At 45.2% G+C, this 15,917-nt stretch overlaps 1 protein-coding gene across 1 annotated transcript in view; it reads left to right on the forward strand.

Annotated features, from left to right (window-relative positions):
- Nucleotides 1-15,550, forward strand: part of LARS1 (leucyl-tRNA synthetase 1) — a 30,307-nt gene extending 14,757 nt beyond the window's left edge. Inside the window, exons 16-33 of the mRNA XM_078856865.1 lie at nucleotides 254-339; nucleotides 1,382-1,447; nucleotides 2,742-2,824; nucleotides 3,384-3,522; nucleotides 3,801-3,917; nucleotides 4,561-4,656; nucleotides 5,132-5,189; nucleotides 5,756-5,819; nucleotides 6,940-7,123; nucleotides 7,426-7,516; nucleotides 7,958-8,098; nucleotides 9,114-9,230; nucleotides 9,804-9,911; nucleotides 10,372-10,479; nucleotides 12,113-12,217; nucleotides 12,349-12,444; nucleotides 12,941-13,073; nucleotides 13,356-15,550. Of these exons, the coding sequence (XP_078712991.1) occupies nucleotides 254-339; nucleotides 1,382-1,447; nucleotides 2,742-2,824; nucleotides 3,384-3,522; nucleotides 3,801-3,917; nucleotides 4,561-4,656; nucleotides 5,132-5,189; nucleotides 5,756-5,819; nucleotides 6,940-7,123; nucleotides 7,426-7,516; nucleotides 7,958-8,098; nucleotides 9,114-9,230; nucleotides 9,804-9,911; nucleotides 10,372-10,479; nucleotides 12,113-12,217; nucleotides 12,349-12,444; nucleotides 12,941-13,073; nucleotides 13,356-13,573 (2,010 nt within the window). The 3' untranslated portion in view covers nucleotides 13,574-15,550. The remainder of the gene's footprint in view (nucleotides 1-253; nucleotides 340-1,381; nucleotides 1,448-2,741; nucleotides 2,825-3,383; nucleotides 3,523-3,800; nucleotides 3,918-4,560; nucleotides 4,657-5,131; nucleotides 5,190-5,755; nucleotides 5,820-6,939; nucleotides 7,124-7,425; nucleotides 7,517-7,957; nucleotides 8,099-9,113; nucleotides 9,231-9,803; nucleotides 9,912-10,371; nucleotides 10,480-12,112; nucleotides 12,218-12,348; nucleotides 12,445-12,940; nucleotides 13,074-13,355) is intronic.
- The last annotated feature ends 367 nt before the right edge of the window (nucleotides 15,551-15,917 follow it).

Raw genomic sequence — 15,917 nt, forward strand, 5'->3', positions numbered from 1 at the left:
ACTAAAGTAATATGCTCATCCACTGGTACAAACTTTGCCTCAAGCTTCGCTATCCTTTTACACGATGCTCCCCATTCTTCATAACACTATTCCACATTGTAATCCCCATGACAATGACAACAAATAGAATTCCCCAAAAATTTCCCGGTTTACCAATGTTTGTGTCGTCCACTCTTTGCTCAATTTTGGCCATGTGACCTGGCCTAGCAGGGTGAGGCGTGGACTAATGTGGCTCGTGTGACATTCTGTGCAGGGCCATGCAGTGCTGTACATGGAGCCAGAGAGACAGGTTATGTCCCGCTCAGGCGATGAATGTGTTGTGGCGCTGTGCGACCAGTGGTAGGGACCTTGCACTCGCTCACCTATTTACACAATTGGTAAACACTCGCAGTCACCCAATCCCATTTGCACATGCATTGTCACACACAGTTGTGCAGACTTGCACACAAATGTGCCCATACTGTCATATACAAACCTCTTCATTTGCAGATTTTTCTTTGGCGAAATTCTATTATTCGCTATTTTATATTTGAATACCAGTTTACCTTCGACTCTTCACGATTTGGCAACATAGCATCATGGCGGAGGGGTACTTGCGCAGTGGTGGATTGTGACTCCCATGTGTGCGTACCCAAGCCATTGTGCAACACATACTCGGCATGTCGAGACCTAACCATTCCTATTCAAGCCTGCACACCTGAGTAGAGTGATGTTAGTGTGGTCAAAGCCTTCTTTGCGAAAATGCCCTTGAAGTTCCACTACTTTTGCCGATCACACGACATTGTATGCTCATTTGAGGCTGGTTCAACCTCTAGGGCAGTGGTTCTCAAAGTGTGGGTTTCCGGGCCACCAGTGGTCTGCGACGGGGCCTATAGGCGGTTTGCAGGCTGATACAAATGTAGGTTAATACGGAAATAATGACAATTTTAATACCTTTCGTTTTGGACATAAATGTAATTAAAGAATTAGGTTAGGTATACAACCATTATTAAACTACCCGAACCCTCAGATCTTAATGCCCCCCCCCCCCTAAAAAAAAACCTGATAGCTGCTTGAACAAAAAAAGATATCCTGGTTATTATGAATAATTTTGTATGACTGGTATTCAGAGATAAGTGAATGTGTTTTTTCACCAGGGGTGGGGGGGGGGCTGGGTGATCCACAGAAATGTTTGCATCAGCTGAGTTTGAGAAACACTGCTCTAGGGGATGATACCTAGGGCAGATTCACACATCTGTTGCCAATGGCGCTTGCATGGTCAATAATTGACACCCGGATTATGATTGTAGCACGCTATGCCCAAGCACTGCTACACCAATACACATCCACTATTACACTTGCAAATACACTCGAAGTCTACCATTTGTTCGTCTGCCTGTAGGTACCTGGACTATGGAGAAGAGCAGTGGAAGAGCCAGACAGCAGAATGCCTAAAGAATATGGAGACGTGAGCGCCCATTATTCTTGTTACGGTTCCTTGTGGTGCACACACACACACACGTGTTATTGGCAAGCTGTTTTAAGCTTCGGGAAACCGGAACTTGGGTCCGATGTCTTGAGACTAAGCTTTGAGCAGAATAGGTTGTAAAATGAATGTCTTTTTAATTAATTTTTAGGAGATCATATTTCAGGATCATGTTCGTGTGACCAAGCCTGAGGGTCAATGACACACTGATATTACTTTTCCACTGGTACATTCAAACTCCACCGGCGCAGTGCCAAGCCAGGTTGTCGAGGGTCAGGAGTCGCAGATTGTTTTTCCATTGTGGAAGCCACTCACCGCCACCGACGATTATAGGCATTGTGTGCATCCAGATGCGTGTAGATGATGCGTTGATGCTTTGGTTATAGTTGACTTGCACAAACTCACAAGTCGGATTTCTACACTGATACACACATATATACACTCACACAAAGTTATACCCTCACACACACCCACCACCGACTTATGAGTGCTATGTTCATCTTCCTCAAGTGTGATAACATCAGAAACATGGAACACATAATTAATACCACCCGAGCCGTGCTTGGCACTGAGATCTTATGAGGCCAATGTCATGGTTTGTTCATGGCTCGGCAAGGCAAATATCCAGTGCTTGGCACTGAGATCTTATGAGGCCAATGTCATGGTTTGTTCATGGCTCGGCAAGGCAAATATCCAGTGAAAAAGGAGCCACATAATCGGAGCCTCTTGCTGACTGCTTAGATGTACCAGTGGAAAAGGGTTATGATACTCTGCTCAATGAGACTCCGTTACTGAGCGTCTTATAAACATGACTGAGGGAGACGAGGTTTTAGAATTGGTGATATACTCTTTGTTTTTTTCGGTAAAGTCACGTAGGTAAAACAATCAATAAAATAAATGAAAACAACTAAATTAAATCACGACTTTTCGGAGGCAACACAAGCTTCCTTCATCAGGTGTAAAAAAGGGCACAGCAAAATAACTGTAGCGAGAGTTATTTGTGATGAGACTTTGTTATATAGGGTCAGAGGAGAGGGAGGAGCCAAGGGGGACGGGCGCAGGATGGGGGGGGGTGGTTGGGGTGTGGGTGGAGCCAGGAAAGTGAAGGTGGTACTACACGACTGAGCCACGGATGGGGGATTTAATCCTTGCAGTCACGAAAGCTTCAAATCTAGAATTGGTGATATCTGGAGCTACGTAAAACGTGGAGACATGATGCTCTCGTGTTGGTGACGTTTTGGACGTTTGTTGACGGTGTCATGTAATCGTGTCTTAGATTCATGGATGAAACTCGTAGAAACTTTGAAGCGACACTGGAATGGCTGAAGGAGCATGCATGCTCGCGCACATACGGACTTGGTATGGACGCACGCACCAGCGCACTTTTGTACGCAGAACTTGTGCAAAGGAGTCTTGCCTGGCACAAGCCACGTGGTAATTTTACTGTCAGTGACAAGTAGGGGAAAATTATGTTTAATTTTAATTATTTTGAATAATTATCAGTTGATGTCCTATATGGGAATGTACCCCTTCACGTGTGTGCACTATAACTTGTACACGTGTGTATTCTTGTGTTCATGTGTATGTGCTCGACATTGGACAAATACATGTGGTGGGAGGTGCACGCTGGGCCATCAGCAGACTCGCTGTGCAAATTTGGTTCCCGATTTGGCACACAAATTCAGATTTGTCGAATCCTGGAATAGTGCTAAAAGTGAAAACAATCAAAATCTGGTTCATCCTATTTAATTTATAGTGTGTACCACTATGTACACAATAGTTTATTTCATTTTGATGCCTATGTGTATACCGGTGTGTATTTACATGGTAGCTATGTGTTATACATTTACATGCCGTTCTGTCCAATGCGTGTAACGCGGTATGCATATGCCCCTGTGGTTGCCTGTGTGCACGATAGGAACTCGCCTGCCATGGGATGAGCGCTGGCTCATCGAGTCTCTTTCGGACTCCACCATCTACATGGCGTTCTACACTGTGTGCCATCTCCTGCAGGGCGGGACGCTGGATGGACACGGGGTCTCCCCACTCGGCATCCGGTAAGAGCATCATCAAGACCAGCACAACAAGCACTATTTTCTAGGGTTTAATAGTTCACCTTTCACCCCCAGAGATTGATTATCATGATTCATGTTTTGATTAGATTCAATACAAGTTTAAGAAAATGTTTTTTGTAATTTATTGCAGCAATCGCACAAACCCATTGCATGCCATTCCAACCTTTTACAGGTGCTTGCCAACAACACTTTTTTACCATCCCCCCCAACAGTCTTCAAGGCTCTGAAGGTATATTTGTGTTACGTATGTGTATGAGCAGGCCGGAGGACATGTCGTGCGCTGTTTGGGATTACGTTCTCTTCCCGGACGCCCCAGTTCCGGACTCTGTGATCTCAAAAGAGAAACTCGACCTCCTCCGCCGAGAGTTCCAGTTCTGGTAATGTACTTTACGCACTCGCAGGGTTTTGTGGCATGTGGTGTAAACACTTTAATGGGAAGTTCCCCTTGGCTTGTCATTTAAAGCAATTTACGTCCATGGAGGAATCATTGAAGGTGCTTTATACAACCAGACACTGCTCTCACGTGTCCTTCCTGTCTTTGCCTTGAATGCACCAAATCATATCAGATCTTAGAAATTAAGCCAGATGGTTAGGACTTCTATGAGAGACTACTTTGGAATACCAGGTGTGGCCAGGAGATGAGTGGATTGCTCACTCCATCTGTATGGAGATGTAAGTGTTGCCCTCTCATATGCTTGGATTTTCTATGCTTACCCCAGTTTCTTCCTACAAGCCAAATAATTATTAATGGAATTGGACAAACATCGCCATGCATGACCCGTCTTAAAAAGTATTGAGGCACAGTGGCGCTATTCTGGATAAATAAAGGGCAGCAATCATTGTTATTTATTAGGTGCGGCTCATTAACAGTGCATGCATAGACACCTCCATGTACCACTGAGCTGTATGTAGCTCATTGACACTTGAAATGATGCCTTCATTAACAACGGAGACTCACTTGAGCTCCGCTCAGCTCAGTGTTGGGCGTTGTTGAATAGGTGCTGTTTGGTTGTGCTCCAGGTATCCCATGGATCTCCGAGTCTCTGGAAAAGACCTGGTGCCCAACCACCTGACTTACTACCTGTACAACCACGTGGCCATGTGGCCCAAACACAGGTGACTTTGCGCGCACATCGCCACACACATATGCAGTAGCCAGGCCTCCGCAGTGGTGCTGATGTTTACGCAGTGTACCAGGTACTCATTTGAAATTCAGTCCACCTAGCGGAGGGCGAGGAACAAGTTCTGATAACACTAGCCACTTTGACGTTAGCCGGGGCTGGGACTCAAAACTCAGGTTACCGGGTTTGTGGCATAGTGCACGAACCACGAGGCTACCTTGATTATCGTAATCATCATCAGCGTCATCGGCCAAGGTGTGCTACATTACCTAATGTGAATGTTAAAACCCTGTGGCGCTTCATAGTGCTTAATGTTTTGCCATTTTGTGCAACCTCATTTTTAAAGAATGGTTCACTGCCCCTTTTGTAATTGCTCTTAATCAGGTATCCATTGAATAGATTAGGAATTTCAGGAGATGTTTCATATCATTAATAAGTGGGCTGTAAACTTGTGTTCTGTCACCACACAGTGAGATGTGGCCCCGAGCGGTCCGAGCAAATGGGCACCTCCTGCTCAACTCTGAGAAGGTGACCCCCACAGCATAACTTCATCAACATCATAGGCATCAACATGAACGCTGTCACTGTTCTTAACGCTTTGAGGCCCTGTTAATGTGAACAAAATATTGTGAACAGATTGTCGTCAATTGTCTTTGTCGCTACGGTTAATATTTTCCATATTTGTTAATACATTTTTATTGCAATATCACCACAATAAATAACATTAATAACACCAATGTCATTGTCAAAATCAAAGTGAAACGATTCAAAATACATGATATTGTGCTCAATGACAAACACCATCACCATTATCATATATCATTAACACACTGATCATCATTAACAATTGGCCAACGTTGGCAACTCATCAACATGATCATGAACAAGATCAACATGAACATCGCCAATGCAGTCACATCCTCGTGAATGCCATCTCGTAATAATCATTTGATCACATCAGCACTGGCCCTGACAATGCACACGGCTAATTATGCAAAGTTTGTATTGTTTGTGTGTGTATTTGTGTTGATATGTTTGTTGTGTGTGTGTGTGCATGTGTGCACACATGTCTGTGACTTAACTCTGCTCTGCAGATGTCGAAATCTACAGGGAATTTCTTGACTCTGTCAGAGGCTATTTCTAAGTTCTCTGCTGACGGTGAGTGACTTTCAACGTGTGTGTGTGTGAATCGGTGTGTGTGTGTATGTGTTTGACTGAACATGTTTGACGTGTGTTTGACCTGCGTTTAATACCATGGCCAAGGTGTTCCCGTTAAAACACTCCTCACGGAGACTTGAATACCAAGTGGTGCCCGCCACCTACAAGTTTAATACAAACACACAACCTAGCTTCAACCATCTGAGCAACTGAAATATCCGAGTACTATCATAGAGTCACGTAGGTAAAACATCAAATAAAATAAATTAAAACAACTAAATTAAATCACGACGTTTCGGGCGCAACACAAGCGTCCGTCATCAGGTTTTTTTTACCTACGTAACTTTACCGAAAAAAGCAAAGAGTATGAATCCTTGCAGTCACGAAAGCTTCAAATCTAGAATTACTATCATAGACACTGGCAAGAAATTATTTTCCTGCCAACCAAAACTGAGCAGAGATAGTGGGAAAGTCGTGCTTATGTTATTAAAAAGAGAAAATTGGTTTTTGAACCTCATCTGGGCTCCTAGGTCAATCTGACTATCAAAAACATACCGGGAGCAGTATGTAAAAATCAGCACTCGGCAGACAAAGGCGGTTGGGCATGATTCTGACCACACAATTGTGTTTTGTGCCATGCTGGTCTTATTAGGTGCTCCTAATAAGACCAGCATGTATATTTAACCTATGAAGGCTAAATATACGGGATCTTTGTGTGTTACTTGTGTGTTGTGGTGACATCACTGTCAGTGGTGAATGGTAGCTGATGTTTTCACAAGCCAATGGAATGTGCATGCTCATTCTGTGTGCTGTCAAGCATGCCTTGTGCATGCTGAGCAACTGTAAGCCATGCACCCATGCATTGTTAAAAATGTATTATTTTCTCACTATATATGCTTTGAATGTTTTTTTAAATGTATCCTTTATGATTTTGATAGTTTTATGCTGTTAATTTGCATGCTAAGATCATGAACATAACTACAAATGAAACAGAAGTAAACAATATTCAAAATGAGATAGCACAAATGGTTAAAATAATTAACTTTGCAAGCTTGTCCTTGCTGTGTTGGTGTGGCAATGCACGCTTATCTGTGATGATGATGATGCGGCGTGTTTCAAGGCATGCGTTTGGCCCTGGCGGATGCGGGGGACACGGTGGAGGATGCGAACTTCGTGGAGAGTGTGGCAGAGTCTGGGGTGCTGCGTCTGCACGCATGGGTGGAGTGGGCACGTGATGTCTTGCAGTCTCCACATGGACAGCGCCTGGGGCCAGCCTCCTCCTTCAACGACCGTGTGTTTATAAGGTGCCTAGTACAACCAGTTGGAGACAGCTGCCCTACAATATTAACAGAGGATGTCAGAGAGAAATGCTCTGGATAGCTAAAACACAAATAGTTGGCACAGTATGCATCATAGTTGGTGCATCTGCTGGTCATCTCGGACAGTAAACCCATAACACCTGGGGGGGTCTGCTCTTCTTGCCAGTGAACCATCGACACATCATGCGAGCTCAAAAGTGCACATCGCCACCACTTAGTGGCGAATGGTGGTTCGTTTATTTATTTTCTCCAGGATGAATAAATATTATGATTGTGTGTGTTTCTAGTGAGATGAATGCAGGAGTCCATAAGACAGAGAAGCTCTATGAGAAGATGATGTTTAAAGAGGCTCTCAAAACAGGATTCTTTGAATTCCAGGTATTGATCCATGAGCACACATTCTTGCACATCCGTAAACATGTCATTCCGTGTAAAATCAATCAGAAATAGGGTGGGATTGATACAACCATCGTTTTTTGATGATAATTGGCCTATGACCTTCCAGGTACTGTAGGTTTCCGGATAGTTGATATATAAAGGTGATTCTGGTCTCATTTTAAAGCTTTCAAAGAGATTTATCTTCATTATTCTATGTAAAAAAGTGACGGAGGGCAAACCTTTTTTTTTCCTTGACCCTGCTGTAATGACACCTCGCGTCTTTCACAAAAATGTCACATGTTGTAACACATACCTGGCGTGGTGCTCGCCCCCATCCCCTCATGTGCTGTACTGCCCCTAATAGGTGCTTGCTAAACAATACTTGGTCAAAGAGCACGATTTGTCTTTGTGTGCATTCGTGTAATTTGCGTTTTTGTCCAGGCGTGCCGTGATCGCTACCGCGAGCTGGCTCTGGATGGGATGAATCGCGATCTCCTACTCCGTTTCATCGAGTTGCAAACGCTGTTGCTGGCACCCGTATGCCCACACGTTTGCGAGCACGTGTGGGGACTCCTGGGCAAGGTTCGTCTCGAACGCAACCGTCACGTACGGTTGCGATGCCGTCCCACTACGTATGAAATTAAGCATCGATTCATCGATTAAAATTGATATTTGCAATATATGCATTGAATCATGCATATTCATGCAGAAACCGATTCTTCGTGCAAATTTTACACTCAGGTCCCATCCATTTGCTCAGCATTGATGATGGGACTGAATTAAGTGTCTACATTGCTATCTGTTTACCAATACCACAGCTTTGTTCACCGGCAGTCCCAAATGATATACTCTTGATGTTCATGGAAATTGAAACAAACGACTGTACGAATGGTATACAATCAATGAGAAATATTACAAACTAAATTCGTAAAATGAGGCAAAAGTCATTCATTTGTGAATTGAATTACGACCCCAAATTGTGACAATTTGAATCCGTTTTGGGAGTGGGGGTAAATCATCGTCAGCCATTGTTTTGTCTCGGTTGCTATTATGTAGTGTCGTGTGATGCTTATGTGGTGTGTTTGTGTTGTGTGTAGTTATTTATTTAGTTGTGTTAATGTGCTGCTTGGTGTGAAGAGTGAGCTGGTTTGTGGTGATGTTGGTGTTGATGTTGTTGTGGTGTTGTATTGCTTGCCGGGCTCCGTGGTGGTGTTTGTTGATGTTGGTGTTGTGTTGTTGTGGTGGTGTATTGCTAGCCATGCTCCGTGGTGCTGTGTGTTGATGTTGGTGTTGATGATGTGTTGTTGTTGTGGTGTTGTATTGCTAGCCGGGCTCTGTGGTGCTGTTTGTTGATATTGATGTGTTGATGATGTGTTGATGATGTGTTGTTGTTGTGGTGTTGTATTGCTAGCCGGGCTCCGTGGTGTTTGTTGATGTTGGTGTTGTTGATATTGTTGTTGTTGTGGTGTTGTATTGCTAGCCATGCTCCGTGGTGCTGTTGGTGTTGTGTTGTTGTTGTGGTGTTGTATTGCTAGCCGGGCTCTGTGGTGCTGTTTGTTGATATTGATGTGTTGTTGTTGTGGTGTTGTATTGCTAGCCGGGCTCCGTGGTGCGGGAAGCGCGCTGGCCCGTGGTGGATGCCCCGGACGAGGTTCTGCTCCGCTCGGCTGAGTACATGAGGGAGGCAACCCACGATGCTCGTATCCGCCTCAAGGTCTCGCGCGCGTCCACACACAGCAGGTCCGCATCACCACTTGCAGCCACACGGTGGTTGCTTGAATCGGCACAAATATTTGAGGTTTCCCCCATATGCTTGGGTTTTATTCAGGTACTTTGAATTTGGCCAAATGCCTGACGTTTTTAAGAGGAGACACGGAGAACATTTTTAAGAAAGACAGCAAACTGGTGAGAGACAAATGAGACCAGGAGACAAAGTAAGAGAAACAGATTAATAGAGGCAGAGGCAAGGGATAGATACAGAAAGATCGATACAGACAGAGAGATGAGGACACCATCAAAGGCAGATACACAGTTAATTGAATACATACTTTTTAGAAAGTATTATTTGGCTACCAATGTAATTCGATAGTATACCCAATTAGTTATGCAATATTCAAATTGAAGAGTGCAAAGTGTTAATTGGTGCATCACTAGTTCTGCTGCAGGCCAAACACTCATGAAATTGGTCAAAAACTCTTCTAAAAAAATCTCTCGAGACTTGGTGAGGTTTTTCCGTGTAAATAACAAGCATTATTGAACATGAGCGTGTATGTGTTTGTGAGCGCAGAGAGGCCCTGTTCTCTCTGGGCCACCAACTCACTGCATCTTCTACGTGGCCAAGAACTACCCACCCTGGCAGCACATCACTTTGACTACACTGCAGGGACACTATCAGGTACCCTTTGTATCCAGTAATCACTCGGTACTTGATGTATACGTATTTGCACGCACTTGTAGGTGTGAGCATATGTGTACTTGGTGTGTGTGTGGACTTGTACATGTGAGAACATGTGTGAACATATGCGTACTTGATGTCTGTGCGGAAATGTGTACGTGCGTGCGCGCATATGTGGGTGTGTTCATGTGGGTAGTGGTCGTGTAGCGGTTAATGCACTGCACTACGTACCCAGCGACCCATTCCTGCTCAAGACCAATTGCTTAGGTGATTATTTGAACCAGTTCTTGGCTTCCCCTAGGTCGACTCAGCCTTGCATGTTTACCGGGTGCAGCAATGAGGAGACAAAGGCAGCCTTTATAGGTGCTCGCTAACAGCACTTTCCCCAACGGTCTGTTGAAGGCTATATGGGGGCATCTTTATGTTTTTTTGTGCTAATGTGTTTTGTGTGTATGCTCAGGCTAATGGCAAACTTCCAGACAACAAACAGATTTCAGTTGAGCTGGGAGCCAAACCTGAGCTGAAGAAACATCTCAAGAGAGTCATGCCCTTTGTGGTGATGATCAAGGTACGTGTGTCTGTGCACATGGGAATGCATATGCTTGCAGTTAGCATGCACCGATTCACTCGCCAGTGATTTGATGATTTCTCACTTGGGTTGTTATACGCCCTAAAAGTAACTTTTTTGTGATCTCGTTTTTGCCATCACGTTTGGATCAATTCTTCTTCTGTCTCTTTTGCACAGTTTTCTCTCCACTAACCTAAATGTAATATTAGCTTATCATTTTGCAAAGCAATTTGTCGACATCGTAAATCTATTCTCACATGTACAACTTGACGTGTGTTTTGTGACCATAAAAATGTATTCAGTGTTACATGCCTAGAGTACCGTATGTGTATTTAAATGAAGAAGACATGGAAATGAAGGAAATGTGAATGTGTTATCTGTCAAGCCTTTAAGGGCAGTCATTTCCATTGGCAAGTGTTTGACACTATATGTGTAGACTGGATCACTGGTTTTTAAATGTGACCGCCTATTGGTGCGCCAACCACAGAACTGGGGACAACTGGTGTCTCTCCTGAAACCTCCCGTCTGTGAGCCTTTGTTACTGAGGTGCAGCCTCGCACATGGTGCAAGTACGGGGATGGTGCCACCACCAACAACATGTGGTATCAACTGGTCGCTGCTATTGTGGCTATGTTGATATGTTTGTTTGTGGGTTGTATTGTTTTGAGTGTGGTATATTTTATATATGGTAGGGAGTGGTGGGGCAGTGGTTAGCGCACTGCACTATGAACCTGGCAACCTGAGATTGATTCCCGACAATGGCCAACATCAGAGGCGGATGATATCTGAACTGGTCCTGAGTCCCTGCTGGGTCTGCTCGGCCTTAAACAAGTACCTGATGCAGTATGTAAACATCAGCACTGGGGTCGGCTATGGTATTGGCCACACACTCCCCCTGTGTGCAGTACCAGCCTTAATAAGTTATTGCAATAACAGTCCGAGTAGGCTATACAGGAATTTCCCTTAAAACATTTTGGGTGTGTTTGTCGGCATGTGTGAACGTTACAACCTCATTGAGCATCGTAGAGCATTCTGAGTGATAAAATAACTATTTAAAATAGTAACAAGTCAAGCATCTGGTGAACAAGCAATGCGTGTTGAGAAAAGCCTGACTGCTTACGAGTCCCAGGAAGATGAACACAGTCCAGAATTTACGTATTTAAGCAAATGCTGCCGATACGCATTTATATATATAGTACAAAGCGACAGTTAATGTGTGCGTTATGTGTTTGTACACATGTATGTTGAATTTCTTTCACACCGTACATAGCCCCAACCATGCTAATCGGAGGTGCGGGGAAAGAACAACAAATAAAAACACAAAAAGCAGTTCTAAAGAAATTCGTTTACAATCTAGATTTAAAAGTGCATAGCTCCAATGGCTTCCTAATATCGGAAGAGCATTCCAGACGACCGTAGAAGTGCATCTGAAAGCGTGCGATGCAGTGACCGTCTTTGTTCGATGGCTAGCCAAAAGCTGCTGTGAGGATGACCTGAGTTTGCATGATGGTTTCTGCTCCTTGATGAGATCAGCAAGGTATTGTGGTTCAATTGTGGCAAGTGCTTTGTGTGTAATGAGTGCGACCTTATAATGTATTCGCTTACACACACGTGTGTGTGTGTGCATTTACAGGATAACCTGGAGCGCCAGGGTCCCCGTGCCCTCGACTTACAGCTCGAGTTTGACGAGCGAGCTGTTCTCATGGAAAACATAGCCTACCTCACCACCACGCTGGAGGTGACGCTGCTCAGGCACACCACGCCATGCCATGGCGCACCATACCACACACCTTGCCGTGCGTCACCACGTCTTACCATAGGGGATGTTTTTCAGGTTGGAATGATGAGGTTTCCTGCGTTGTGGTGCAGGTGGATGAGGTGAGGGTGGTGTTTGCGAGCGAGGCGGAGCAGCGAATTCGGGACGAGTGCCGGCCAGGAAAACCCCATGTCAACTTCCACGTGGAGGTAACCCAGGAAGATAAAGAGTGCTAAGCTGTGCAGCATGCATATGGCATGCATATGGCAGTGCACATACGTGCAGTCTGCCGTTAACAGCACGCATATTTGCTGTATGGTGGGTGGGCTGCCCAGGGCATTGCATGTTTTAAGGGCATTCTATCAGGTGTATGGGCCACATCCACAAACACGTAGACTTTGTGGAGAAGTCCAACAGTCAACAGTGGCTGTTATATGGACAGACTCATCGCCGCTATAGGGAAGTGGAATTTCCACTAGGGTTGTGAACTGGAGATGGACACCGATGCCTCAATGATCATTTGAGTAGGGTTATTTTTGTACATTGGTGACCTGGCTAAGACCATCAACTTGTGAAAGCAGTTTAATCGTCGTCAGCTGAAACCTGTATCTAACCCAAAACTTAGCATTGCCAGTGTGTTCTGAAATGGGATAGCCATCCGCCTTCTCCCTTAAGCAGGACATCTGTGCGTGTGCGCGGGTGTAGCCGGGCGTGCCGGTGATGCTCGTTAACCACGAGCTGTCGAACGGGCTCTTCTCGACACGCATGACCGTGCACGATGGGGATTGCACAGACAGGATCATCCGCCGTCTCATGAAATCTGAACGTGGGATTAAAGGTGAAGGCACAACCACGCGCACATACATGTATACGCACTCGCATACAAGTACACACATCTACACTCACACTCAAGTACACACATCTACACTCACACTCAAGTACACACATCTACACTCATACTCAAGTACACACATCTACACTCATACTCAACATGTGTATGTATATATAAGCTTGGGCACAAAAAATGTTGGCCATGTAATTTAACATGTCAGGAAAATTGCTTAGATTTTTGTGTTCTGTCTTTAACAATCTCAATTAATGCTTCCTCCCTGGATGCCAGTTTTGTCGCAGGTGTCCCTGCTACGCTACCTGGATCCTAATATGGGGCCGCGCACCATCCCCCGCCTGGGATCGCCCATGCATGGCACCACGCCAATCCCGCGTGACGCCCTCTTCCACATCACGGGGACACCCAGTGGCGGTGGCTGCAGCATCCGCGTCTCCATAGGGGGGGAGAGCCACGAGGTTGGGGACACCCTCGTCTATGCACTCGCATGAGGGACGGAGGGAAGCAGCCCCCTAAATTGCTGCTGGATGAAGCCAGGGGTGCTGAGTCAGCCCTCCAATGGCCTGGACTGTCTTCAATCCCTGGAGCTGGGTGTCTTTCTCTCAAAGGGTTCACAATGGCCATTCCAACCGTCATTGAGAAGCCTGAGTTCAAGTCCTGGGACTGGAGGTCTCACTATTTCTCGAATGGAGCTCACAAAAGGTGTTTTTTAATAGTGAGCCGGCACTTGGTGTGGTCCGACTTTTACGACACCCAGATGCCACCATTGGGCAATATACAAACATATATTAGCAACGCTGAACATCAACTGATGCACTTTTTAAAGTAGCTTCATTTTCACGAGACAAAAAGTCCACAGCTGGAGTGGGATAGGGCTTTCGCTCTTGATAGCAACACCTGCAATGAATGTTCCCGGTCCACTCCCATGGATTTCTACTTTCTAAACTCAACAGCCAACCCGTGAGCAAGGGAACAGCTGCATTAGCATGCCAAATTACCTGCTCCATATATGCGGCTTCAGTTTTTCTCTACTTTTGGGCATAAGGGAGTCTCCATTTGTTTTTTTAGAAATGCCGCAGTGGGTTCCGTGTCGATCACAAAATGTTGCTCCTATGGAGCATCTCTATTTCCAGAAGATTCTCCCAAGATGGCAACAGTATCCTCATCTCTAACAGCAAGGCACCCAGGTGTTTGCAGACACCCAGAGTACCCATACAGGGTGTCCAGCGAGGGGCCTGGGGCCCCTTTATATCCTGGCACCAGAGGTCATTCCCAGAATCCCACCAACCCAGTTTCAACATCCGTTCTGGCTCTCCCAGCTTACCCTGCCTCTGCAACCCAATGGTGTGTTGTGGAACCTTCCAGAACCGGTAGAATTATCTCCATCATCAAGGCCAGGCTCGCCTTCAAGCAGGAATGGATCGGCAGTTATCCAGGTTATCACCCGTGGATCGCCCTTGGACTTCATGTGGGCCTCCAACTTTTACCATGTCGTGAACTCCCCCGTTCCCAGGGACCCTGCATGCAAGGAGGCTCTCCTAGTTGAGGTCAACCGGCTGAAGACCATGGGAGCTCTGGAGCTTATGCCTTCCCCGATAGAGGAAAGGGTTTCTTGTCGGAACTTCATGGTGTCGAAAGCGTCGAGTGTTTTCATCCAATTCGTGATCTTCATCTGTCGAACCATGTCGTCGTGTATGGGTTGGCTCTTGAGTTTTAAAAGTAGAAATCCATGGGAGCACATGAGGAGCACTCGATGCTTGGACCTGCTGTCACAGATAAGTGCTCTGGCCTCCCATGGAATTTTTTGCTTTTAAAATATTTTTTTCATGAAAAGAGCATCTCGATACTCAGTCCTGCTGCGACATGTCCACGTGCTGTACATGGTGGCCTCTGTTAGTATAACAGCGTTTAAGGGGCGACTCGCACCCCTAACAAAAATGTTTCAGGCAACATGTCTAAGAGGAGCATAAATGTCGAACTTTTGCATAAACGAGTTCTTTTGACGAGTTTAACATCTCAGCCCCATCATGTGATGTTTTCAAATTCTTCCAGTCCCATTGTATTGTGTATTTACTCAATGTAGTTCTTTCCAGTTCAAGTATAAAAAAACTCTTTAAAGCCAATGTTATGACAGCCGGAGAAGTGCTGCTTCACTCTAGATCTGTTCCCTGCCAAGATGTGCCTTCTCTGTCATCACTGCGAGGTGAAAGCAATCAATGCTACGGCACATTATTGGAGCGTTTGTGCAGCCCCACTAATGGGGATGGCTTGTCTCAATGTCTGGTAGCTGAGTCTTAGGATGCTATGAAATGACTACCACTCAGAACCAAACTAAGGCATTAGCGTTGTGTGTGGTCTTTACAGTACAGGATTTATAATAGGCACAGAGAGATGCATTTGATCTAGAAAGGATGGAAGCAGTCTGAATGGCCAAATACATTAAACAAGAATAAACAAGTTAAACCCCATTTATCGTGCATTGATTTTGTGAGGGAGTGTCATGTCAGCTGGATGCTTTGTGATGAAGGGTTGTGTTGGGATTGACCCGATGCACATTCCAGTCACGTTGATTCTAATGCCATGATCCTGGAAATGTCACCTGGGTAGATTGACACCAATTAGCCACGATCTGCTGCTCGATAAAGGGCTCTCCACACGATTGTGCTTTGGTGCAATCCATCTCAGGAACATGATCTGATCTCATCACTCCATAGACAAGTTGATAACCTCTGAAAACGTTCTGCTTTGCTGCTATTCCATAACCAGTTGTCCTATCATTCATCCCTTACAGCAGTGACCTGTCCAAGGGCATATTCCTCAGGTATTCTTGTACGC

The sequence above is a fragment of the Lampetra fluviatilis genome, chromosome 5 (genome assembly GCF_964198595.1).
Source record: "Lampetra fluviatilis chromosome 5, kcLamFluv1.1, whole genome shotgun sequence".
Taxonomy (NCBI): Eukaryota; Metazoa; Chordata; class Hyperoartia; order Petromyzontiformes; family Petromyzontidae; genus Lampetra; species Lampetra fluviatilis.